At 31.7% G+C, this 12,587-nt stretch overlaps 1 protein-coding gene across 1 annotated transcript in view; it reads right to left on the bottom strand.

Moving 5' to 3' along the window:
- The window catches only part of LOC148229098 (uncharacterized), a 64,110-nt gene that overhangs the window by 15,069 nt on the left and 36,454 nt on the right, over positions 1–12,587 (bottom strand). Inside the window, exons 3-4 of the mRNA XM_088197388.1 lie at positions 11,410–11,469; positions 11,251–11,341 (exon numbers count right to left, since the gene is read on the bottom strand). Coding sequence (XP_088053514.1) covers positions 11,251–11,341; positions 11,410–11,469 — 151 coding nt within the window. The remainder of the gene's footprint in view (positions 1–11,250; positions 11,342–11,409; positions 11,470–12,587) is intronic.

Raw genomic sequence — 12,587 nt, 5'->3', positions numbered from 1 at the left:
AAATTATAATATTTTGGAATGATTCTAATGACGTCTAAAATTTAAATTATGCTATAAAAACATTAAAGCGCCACAAAAAGCTCTATGTAATATAGTTTGAATGAGCAATGCTCATTAATTTAATAAAGCGAATTTTTTTTAGTGTTTCAATGTTTTCACAGATTTACCTTATCCCACAGGTGAAAAAATAATTATAAATCTGTTTATTGTTACTTTTTGGTGAAAGCTTAAATATTGATTACGTTCGAGCGATATTTTTTACAAGCTCAAGTGTTATTATATTATCCCTAATTTTATTAAAATTAATACTTTAACTAGTTAGAATACAAATTTGGTTCATTATAACCAATCATTTTACTTTTCCATAACTGTAAATTATATGTATGAATTCCACTCAAGAGAATAGCGGTCTCGGTAGTTAATTGCACTGTTTAATTTACTAAAACGAACCAGACTATACAAACAATACGAAAAACTAGCATGATTGTAGTGTTTATTCGTATGCCACTCGTCGGCTAGTCGGCAAAGTCCGCTAACGAGAAATCATGTTAGCAATAATATCGACAAATGACCAATCGAAATGCATAGAAAAACAAGACTGCCACCACACAGCTTACGCCGTCATACGTATGTACAACTACCATTGCTACTTAGGGCAACTTGTCGTGTTCGCAGTTTATCTCGCGAGATATATCCATACTCACACAAAGGAGCGTGCACCGACCGGAGCCTTAGTTTTTATCATCTCTACCACAAAACACAAGTCGAGATGTATCTAAGAAACGGAATCAAGGTCGAAAGGATACGTATATATGTGCAACGCGTGAACGGGCATAGAAAATGAGTGCATAAATTTTAATCGCGCTCTAAAAACCAGTATCTGTCTAGTATACAGTGGTAGATGGAAGCAGTGGTCGTAGACACAAAACCGGCATTTGGCGGAAAGTCGCGGATGTTGGATACAGTGGTATTGTGAGATTGAAAAAACGGTTGTGCACTGACCTTAATTAATATTTTATGGGACGAGAAGGTAAATCTCTAATTAGCATTTCCTACTCTGTACTATATGTGATACTTATATTATGAACATACTGCTGCGTTAACTGTTAATCCTTTCAAATGATCAAGCAACTGTGAAACTACTGACACTGAATTTTATATACAAGCAATTCAGGTTTGTCTTTCTTCTATAATTAAAGTGTGAAAAGCAATCTAAATTTACGTATTTTTAAAGTACACAGTTGCTCCTTTAAGATTGTATTTCCAAAATTAATGATGCAAAATATCACACTTGATAATATTAGGGGCGAACTTAAGAAATGCATCTTTCAAGATATTCAACGGCAAAGCTATTAGAATAGTAAAGGCTAACTGAACTCAAGGGTCTAATCCTCATTTCTTAAGAATGGTTCGAGTGTGGGAGATCTTGTGTTAGTGCCGTTTGAAACAGTTCAAAATATGTCTGTTTTTATTGTATTGAAATTCGAGTAAGCTCTTGTAATTTCAGGGTGACTGCTTAACTAGACCAGATCGGACGGTAGAAGTGAAAGTAACTGCTTTTCTCAGATGATTCGGTGTAACTCTGCTGGTGCGAGTTTAGCTGAAATTTCTGTGAGCAAGTTACAGGTGGAAATTTTTTACTTATGTTCTAATGAAATTAATTAATTGAAATTAATCGGCACGATAAACGAGTGGTATAAGTCGCTGACTATTTACCTGAAAGACCTGGGTTAGAATTACTTTTTCAATTTTTATCGTGTCTGTGATATTGAAGTTATTAATAATTATATAATTATAATTTCGATCGATCGTCACAGATTAGGTTTATCTATATTTTACTGATTTTACGAATGAATACCGTGATTATTAATTAAAATCCGTATTATAAAAAATCTAATAATGAGCTTCTTCAGTTCATAGTATCCCTAAAAAATACCATTTGTTTGGAAAGCAAAGATTATCTTATGTGTATTGAAAAAAATACGAAGAAAGTCCGAAATACTCATTTCTCATGGGATGTTTTGTATAACACTATGATTTAAAAATATGATAGCTATCCTTACCGATATTACTACGAATTTCTGATATTAAATTATCAGTCAATTTTGGTCAATAGGAGGGCGCAAAAACAATTATCACTTCTTAGAAATCAAAAATTGCATGAAGTGTTGAGCACATTGTGAGTAACATCAATAGACAATTTAATAATAAATCGAATAATTTTAAAAGATTTTTTTAGGAGTCATATAGTGGTTCCCAAATTTTTCCGACTCTCAACGCTTTGTTAAATCCAGGTTTTATTAAGGCGCGCTATGTCAAATAATTACAAGTGCACTTCGGTATAAAATATGATAGCTTTCCTTACCAATATTACAATGCACTTCTAATTGTAGACTGTTAGTCACAGTATATTCAAACCGAATTTTGGTCAATAGAAGAGCGCAAAAATAATTATCACTACTCGGAAGTCAAAAATTCACGTCAAAAGCAATAAAATCGTGCCGTCGCCGTCGCAGTGGGAACTCGGTAACGAGCGTTCCCACTGCGACGGCGAAGGCACGATTTTATTGCTTTTGACGTGGATTTTTGACTTCTGAGAAGGGATAATTGTTTTTTGCGCTCTTCTATTGGTCAAAATTCGGTTTATATGTTCCACGTTTAATTTTTAATATTATTATTAAAGTCGTTTTAAACGCTAGATTACCGAGCGTACCCACAATGACGGCACGATTATATTGATTTTGACGTGGATTTTTGACTTCTATTTTTTTTGGTTCTCCTATTAGGCAAAATTCGTTTTAGATATTCTTTGTTTGATACTCACTTGTTATAAATCGTAATTTTGATATAAAAAGTCTCAATATGAAATATTATAATGTTCATATGTATGTTTACATATTTCAATAAAAAATATATTTTATTTGCTTTTTTAAATGTATTGAAAAAATCCTTACGGAAGCAGTGTTCTGGCTTATATACCTTTGAGGAATGAGAGAAAGTGAAACGCCCTTTTGACTAATGCTAATGTTTGGGGGTGGAACCAGACACTTTGTTTCTGTATAGCACATATCTTATTTCACTCATTAGCGTGTGTTTTGGCGTATTAGTAGATTCAAAATTATTATATTTAGTGACGTCGTCAATCATCTGTATAATTTATTATAATTTAAAGGTTATTCTAATGATTGTTTCTAACAAAAACTAAATGAGAGGGAAAATATAATGTAATTGAAGAGAGTTCTTGTCACTGAACAGTTGCATTAATAATAAAAAATGTTTCACGAACGAGCTAATAGCATATCCGTTAATCACTCATAAGTATCGCTAAAAAATACTCTTTGTTTGGAAAGGATGCTAGCTCATAAAACATATTGATTGTAATTTATTTGTTTTTTTTTTCGATTATCCACATTATCCTCGTCTCCCATTATTGTTGATAATCGATGTATATATTTTATTGCATTAGTTATTTTGATACATCATTTTCATACTTTTTGTTGATTGTATTTTTATGTTGAAAAAAACTGGGTTGGGTAATTCTTATTCAGAATAAACAAAAATTAAGCTCCTCGCTTATCGACCAATTCACTTTACGATCTAGTCGTAGGACGGATATGTTACTACTAAATGGAATTATGCCTTTTGATTGCTGAAAGCTGTTTAGTATTACTATAAGATTGATATTATAAAATTATTATTTTTAATCGGTGAAAAAATAATATAAAATCTAAAAAAATAAAGTAGCATCGGGCACGAGTTTTATTGTTTTTAAAGTACATAGGTGATTTATTGATCGAGTTAAAAAATAATAGCAACTTCACTGACTCTATCCACCGCCACTATTCGATAGACTACCGACTGGAAATGAAGACGCCAAGCGGTCGTTTATCCTATAAATAATCTATGAAAAAACCAGACCAATCAATCTAATCCAGTAAGCGACTCGCTGAGTAATAGAAACCCAGAAGCATAAATCTCGGCGCAACAGTGGCCGATGCTGCAGAAGAACCCGTCGCATCGCCGACGACGCCAGTTTCCCCCTGCTTAATGGACTCATCTCGGCAAAAATAATAGATATGCCAAGGCAAAAAGCTGACGCCGCGATCCTGGGAACGATTCCGCATGTTTTAAAGATCGTCGATCGATCCTCCAGTCGGCGGATTCTCTTTGATCTCGCAGCTAATTTCCGATGTCGCACTCGTTACGAGATCTGAAGAAGCCTTAAGAACCGGATTATGATAGCGGCTTAATTGTCGCCTTCGGTCACATTGTCGCTAGATTCCTTCGTTAGAACGGTAGATCTCCAGGCAGATTGTCTGTTGTGTGCCTGAATGAGGCACATCTTGGATGAAAGCACATGATGAAAACTATAAAAATTAGAAAGTATCGATTCTATCTTTTCTGATTCCTTAGTGTGTGCCAATAAAGTTACTTCTAAATGCTTTTATTTATTTATTAAGAATCTTTCTTAGGTCCTAATATATCAACTTTATACGTATAATACATTGATAAGAATTATGAATGATATTATACATATTGGCCATTGAGGTTAGGACGTCCGCACTCGCCTATGGCTGAGGCCATCCAGCTCCTTAATACGCTGGCATTGACATGTTTAATGTCAGCTACGAGGAGCTGGTCCGGTTCGTATCATTAAATTTTGATATTTTATGAATTTTTTGTTTGCTTCTTTATATGTATTATTTTAATTATACATATATTTTTTGTGTATTGAAATATTACAATTTTTGTTTTCGACCATCGTGACGCATTGGGGGTAACCTGTCTTTATTTAATTTAATCATAAAACTCTCTGTATATTTGTAACTAATATTTCATTAATGAGATGCGATATGATTATTTTGTGTCACATGGTTACTGAAATTACGTTATAATGCGTACCTGCGCGGGGACACACGATGCAAAATGGAATAATGATGAGTTATCATCATCATCATCATTACCATTACCGCAGTTGGAGGTCTAAAAGCAAGGTTTCCAGCCTTAATACAGGACATGACATATCCCTTTATCAATATCGCAAACAATCGATTTTTAATTCGCATATACTAATGCACATTAATAAGCAATATATTTTTGAGTGTCTGTAAAATATAGTGGGTTGCTAGAGCACTCTTTACGACCAAAACTGACTCTCTAACTCACTCAACGAGAAAATTAGTACCTAAAAAATTTCGCTGCACGGTCATGTGATAATTTCAGATAAAAAATACTTTCGTAGTGAGAAATTGCATTCAAAAATTATATATATGTTGCAAAAATAATTTAACTTGTTTACAGCAATTTTGATCAATGACAGTCATTGCGCTGAATCCGAAAATAAAGTCTAGAATTAAAAAAAGTAAAACAGATTTCGAGATATTGCTAAATTTCCGTATGTTTTATTTAAACAAGTGATTTTATTTAACTGCAAATATCTCCAATTGCAAAGTATTTTGTATCAAATTAAAGGTAATTTAATTTACTACTTAGTTTATTGGTTTAGGCACTATTGTCATGGGTCAGATTTTTATTTAAAAAAAAATATTATTTTAAGCTGTTATTTATTCCGCAACTAATTTACCGAAAGAAAATTGTGATGTTAAATTTATTTTATTAATAGATATACATTTTTATAATATATAATATTCTAAAATGTACGAAACACGACGACCGACATTGATTCTTATCTTATCATAATAGTTATCTTTGTATTTATGATTTCTTAAAACGCCTTTATTTAACTAATACGTATGTAACAAAAGCAAAAAATCAATTAAATAATAAGTTGTGAGTTACACTAACACTACACTAACAAAGAGCAGTAAGTGCTAAGCGCGTAATTATGAGCGCAAAATGAGAATTTTTGTGCGCATAGAGCGAAACAGTATTTTTTTAAATAGCGTTAGTTTGTTATAAATTTCTATTATATTTTTTTTAAAAATCAAGCCGCAGTATAAGATCGCAATTTTAAGTTATTTAGAATGATATTGAAAACATTTATTATAAATGACATTTTATTACAAGTTCCATTTACGCCGGATCAGCTCCAATTTGATGGAGAAAAAGACTTTTCGACGGTAGAAATTAGTAGAATAAAAGCCAATATTCCGCTTTAAAGAAAATGTTTGCTTAAATTGATAGTTAAGCAATCAGTAATTATTTTTATACATATTTATATTAATAAAAAATGAAAATTAAAAAAAGCTAATTTATATGATATAAAAAAATATAGCATATGGATATTATTCGTAAAAATAATAATATGACAATTTTAATATATTACTTTTTTTATGAAAAGTATAAATTAATTTAAAAAGTCATATTAAAAACATAATTTATAAATCATTATATGAAGGATGTTCATTGTATATAATATAATATAACTAATAATTTAATCATTTGGATTATACACTGATTGTGATTATACTTTCAATTTAAATTTGCATATAAAATATATCACAAAATATCGATAGAATTTACAAATATAACAAAATAATTCGCCCTAATTAGTAATAAAATTGTCATACGTTGTAATCTAAGCTAAACAATTAAATGTAATATATAAACCAAATTGACAAATTGTGGCGACCACACGTGTTACGCCAAAACGCACATAAGATAAAAGTGATGACAACCCGACGTGGTGGAGACTTATAGGGTCAGATTACAGAAAAAATACAACTAAAAATCGCTATTCTGTAGGTATAAATTTATGCCACATCAAAGCGCTTTCAGGATCTCATTTGGCACTCATACACATAAGATCCTGAATTGGTGATAGAGCGACGTGATTGAAACACGCAAAAGAAGCAAAAACCAGTTAACTGGTGTAAACTGTGCTCGAAAAATTAAGATTTTTTCTGTTTTAAATTTTTATTTTAAATATTAAATAGATAAATAATTTGTTTAAAATTATGCAAAAAAAAATATTCAATTAATGGTCAATATTTATCAAAAATAATTTATGAAATGCAAGAAAAAATGTATGTTTGCAAAGTAGACAAAATAAATTATAAAATGTTGAAAATTGGCAACAAAATACATTATAATGAGTAAAAACGAATTTATTGATAAGAAAAATCCATTATTGTTTTATACAAAATTTGGAGGTAATATATTATAATACTAAAATACCACGAACAATTAAACGTCATTAAAATTAGAAATTATAAAGATTTTTTCGCATCCAATTTTTACACGTACTGATAACACAAATTTAAATTTGCGACTGATTTTTAATTTTAAAAAACTACATTTTGCGAAAAAGACGAGCTAGCATTATATAAATGTATTTTTTAAATTTTATTATTCAGTATTTCTAATTTCTAACATGATTGAAAGGGTTACTTGACGGCAGTAGAATATGGGCTATTTGAATATTTACCTCAATCAGGTATTGAGCCTCTTACAAAAAAATATGACATGAAGAAACCCTTTTTGGAACGATTTTTTTATGAGAAACGTTAGTCTTATTGCTTAGGAATTTATTTATCAATTTTGTGTTATATATAATTAAAAAAAATATATTATTTATTTAATTTGAAAATAATCGTAAACAGAATAAAAACAACCGGTTTTCAATTTTATAAATTATCGAAAAACCGGTAAATCGGTTTTGGTTTTAATCACTTAAGAAGCCATTGTTTGAAGCGATTGATTGTGGCAGTATAAACTGATTTCAGAAAGAAGGCTGGATCATATCGGCACCTCAAACACATACGATTACTAAAGTGGTGACGAACTGACGTGATGGAAGCACACAAATCATGGTGCCTTAGCAACAAATACAAGACTCATGCGTAAAGAAAGGAGCAAAAAATCCATATTTCGTGACTGAAAATCTTTAGCGGGAGACTAATCCATGAGACACGCAATTCATGAAGTCAAATTACAGAAATAAGTCAAAATTCACTTATTATCAGCATTTACATTTCCCATGCGCGAAAAAAAAAAATCCACCTACATAATTTGTGCTTAAAAATCACTAGCAGGTGAGTTTGTACTGATTAATTATGCCACAATAATTATTTTCTTTGAAAAAGGCTGAATTGCATCTCATTTGGCACTCACACACACATAATATTACTAGAGTGGCGACAAACCGACGTGATGAAAGCACACAAATCATGGAGTTATATTACAGAAAAAATAACCAAAGCCTTAACAACAATAACGAGACCCATGCGCAAAGAAAGGAACAAAAAAACACCTATATTCGTATATCCTTGTAACGATTATTTATGCCACACCAAACCAATTCATTATTATTCGGCACTTATACACATAAGATTCCTAAAGTGGTGACAGCCTGACGTGATGGAAACGCGCAAATCATAAAGATAGGAAATAAAAAAAGACAAAATTCACTAAAGCCATAACAACAATTATTAGACTTATACGCAAAGAATGAAACAAAAAAGGCAACTACATATTTCGTAATTGAAAATCACTGGTCTGTAGTAAACACTCATGCTACACCAAAACACTTTTAGAAAAAAATACTGAATTGCATCTCATTCTGCACCTACACACATAAAATCTCCGAAGTGGTGACAGACCAACGTGATGGAGATGCGCAAATCATGGAGCTAGATTATGAAAGAAAAAAAAAGCAGTACATTAAAGCCGCAAAAGCCAAGAAAAATCATATGTTTTATTATTTAAAATCACTGTTGACTACATGTCAAGGGAAAATGCTGAATTTTAATAATGTATTTGTGTTAAGAGATATATTTATTTGTTTAATACCACTGCTCTTAAAGAAATATGCTAGCAAAGACAGTTTTATAGTAAACTTTCACGTGCAATTGTGAATTCTAATCGTATAACTGACATGTCGGTTAGAGAAAAACATTCGTCATGAAGAGAAGCTGCCTTTCAAGTAGTTTATTGGTAAATATTAACAATTTCTAATACTTTTGGAAGACTTGGAACTCTCTGTTTTAGGTTCTGTATGATATGGCCAACTAGAGGAAAATAGCAAGCAGAGTTGGTGGGATTATAATAGAGATCACGATCTTCTCTAATGGCAGCGATTCGTAAGGATATACTTGAAAATGTATTATTTACCCAATATATAACATGCCAGAATCGCTTTTTGCATCTCATGGGTGGTATTCATTATTATGTCTAGGTCTAGGCATGCCGCACGCAACCCGCGAGCCAATTGTTCCGACCCAACCTTGTCCCAAACGTTGGTCAATCCGACCTCGATCCGTGCGACTCAAGTGCGTCCGACACCTTGGAAATCCGCTAGCACAACATCCTCAAAGCGCACAGCGATTCAGATTAGATTTTAGCGAACGCTCCAAAGATTGGCAGACACGACGTTAGAGCGCGCAAATGGCATCACCATCGCAAAGATTCGACTCGACCCATCCGAAGTGAAGGGGTTATTGAGGTAATAAATTCATGCACACGATTATGCCAGCTACACACACAAATAGCCTTATTCGTAATCTCCAATGTTACGTCGCTCGTGTGTTGATATGATTTAGAATTATTTAGATTGTACCGCGATCGGTTATCAACGCGGAGGATCAATAAGATCAAACACCGTTAAGTCCGAGTTGCGCATAAAGAGATAATGATATTGTGTGTGTTTGCGAATTAATTACGATTGCGCGCCGGTGAAAGCCGCTTTCATAATAGATTTATAAAAATTACTCTAAACGGTAAATTAAAAGATATGGTTAACTGTTGTTTTAATTTCAAGATACGTATTAAAAAAAAAATATAAAATATAAATCGTTAAGAAAATATTTAAGACATAATGGGGCTACTTTTAAATGCACCATCAATAATTTAAATGATTATTTCACTTAAAAGCATTACAACACAACACAACGAAGAGATCATTATAAATTAATTACCACAGTTATTTATTATTTTTTCCATCATATCCTTGTCAATTTTATATAGTATTAAACATTTTTCAATGTCCTTGCTTTAATTAAGAAAATACTGGGAAATTATTTAATTAGTATATTTTTGGATCTGTAGTACAGCTTAAATGCAATAACTACTGAAATAATTAAGATTTTTTTATATTTAAAAGAGTGACTTTTTGATGATATTCGCAACAAAAAAATCTCACTATTATAATTTACACAAAAAGATATACTTTTATTGTATTGATTTAGTCATATTCAGTGACACTTAGCTAAGATTACGCAGGATTATTATTTTTGGGTAGATTCCAAATATTAATAATATCCCATATTGTACGAAACACGATGCCTAATATTGATTTTTATCTGAAGTATTATAAGAAAAAAATTAGACATAAAAAAATTGAGCTACACGGCTGCTCTTTATTGAGAAAATATATATACTGATAAATATCGTGATAAATAATTTAAATACAATTTATTGTAATAGTTTATAATTAATAAAATAGATTTGTTTTAATTCTTACTTTTTTAACTCACTACTTGTTAGTTGTGCATTGTATTTACCCCATTATAATGCATTGGGCTAACGCATATCATCTTACAGCGAAAGATTTACAATAAATAATTAATATAAAAAGCTGAACACTTTCTCGCAACAGACCAGAGAGACAAATCCTCTGCTTCTACCACTACTCTGCAACTGCAAGGACTACTAGCCTAATAACTGATACCTAATCAACTAATTAATACTAATACCCAAACATTTTCGCATAATTGTTAATATAACTTACATAGTAGAGTCTATTCTACTTCTTAAAACATAAATCATACTTATATGCAATAATTTACTCAAAGATCTTAATCACAAGATTAATTTTAGGTACACTGATTTTATTTTATTTTCCACTGCCTTTATCTTTCGCGAATCGAAAGTGCGCAACGAAAGGAAATTAACAACGCCGGTCACGAAACACGATAAGGATTTATAAATCTGAGATAAATACAAGAGAAGACAAGAAGATATATCTACAGAATGGAGTACGGGTCGTACCTTTTTCGTTTTTTGCTAGTAGCGTTGGGATACAATTTATTGCATTCTCAGTATAGCGCCTACTCAATTAAGCATTTTTTGAAGTTGCTTAGGAGCAGTGTCGACAATATGTCAAGACAGCTACCAGCTAGAGTGTACTAGAGATTCGCGATCGCGTCCCTTATTATTTCCCGACGCAGCCAGGACACCAGCGCTCGAAAAGGGTGCTATTTAGGTGTGCGCCATAATTGTTTTATACACTTTGGGAATACATGTTAAATCATGATAATCAGATATGTATAAAATAAATAAATAGGGGCTCACCGTGATGGTGGTGGTGGTGCAAAGGGCGCCTCCGCCCCTTGTGTCGGACGCTGAGGTCCACCGGCTCCTGTTGTTCTGGAGGACCGCTGGCCTTAAAGTTAATAAATATAGGGATAAGAACAAGAACACTTGTGGTATGTAAGTAGGAGATAAATATACCTCTCGAGTGGAAGGGAGCATGGCTCTGCCGCCCTTCCCTCTCCAGAATTCGCAACCATCCTGTAAAAATAAAAATAAAGATATTTAGTACAATCAATAATTACTTTCAAAGTTTATATTAATTAATTCATTATTGCTATAATATTATTAATCATTTAGACATGGTTCTAATATTCATGTGGTTATTTAGCTCCTTCAGAAATTGGATAAAAAAAGGATGATGAAAATATATGTTTTAAATGTACGCCAAAGACTTTATAGTTTCAGAAAAGTATCTACAGCAGTCTAACAGAAGTTACAAAATAACTTGTGTATAGATTAGAATAATAAACTAAAGTTCTAGCGTCAGAAGACAAAAAAGTGTGCAAAACTCAAATAGATTGGAAACCCTAGTACAAAGAAGAATTTATTATTTTTCAAGATAGTCCTCTTTTAGGTCACTACACATGCTGTAATGCAATGATTCAGATTGCTAGAATGATACGATTTAAACTTTGTTATGGTTTCTGTAAGTTTTGAAAAAGATGAAATTCTGATGAGATAGCAATCACAACTTATGGAATATTATTCCAGGTTTCCATTTATGTTTAGTTTCTCTCAAAGATGTAACAAATTAAAGTAATATTGTATTGTTATGGTTTAAACATAAGGAGAGAAATCAAACAGCAAGATTATTTTTGTGTCATAAAAAAATAAGTCATTACTTTGCTATTATATATTAAGCTATTCTTCCACTATTTGCACTGCTGTTTTTATTTAGGCTGATAGTAGCGAACTTATGTCTTTTCAAGTAGGACTTTGCCTACATGATATATCTACAACTTCTACGATTTACCGATCTGCCATGATCAAATCATAAATCAAATCAATGCTTTATTTAATGGTAGCATTTGAAGCATTATCTTAACTTATGTGTTTAAATTCAGCTGCTCAATTTTGATCATTATGTGTGATGCACAAGATGTATCAGAGAAATGACAGTTAACATAACCTTTCAATGAATAATTGTGATAATTTCTGTGCCAGGCCTCAAAATTTTCAATAGTCTCTCATAAGTATAGTTGATTGAAGTTCAGTTTCAAAAGAAAGTTACTACAACTAATAAAGTTTATAGGATTTACTGCGTGAAAATATACCTGAATATCGTTTAAAGCGAGAATGAGAGAGAGAAAGGCATA

Source organism: Plectrocnemia conspersa, unplaced genomic scaffold, assembly GCF_051122295.1.
Source record: "Plectrocnemia conspersa isolate PC_06_02 unplaced genomic scaffold, ASM5112229v1 ptg000011l, whole genome shotgun sequence".
Classification (NCBI taxonomy): domain Eukaryota; kingdom Metazoa; phylum Arthropoda; class Insecta; order Trichoptera; family Polycentropodidae; genus Plectrocnemia; species Plectrocnemia conspersa.
Note: the sequence above shows the minus strand (reverse complement) of the source record. Positions and strands in the feature narration are given on the sequence as shown.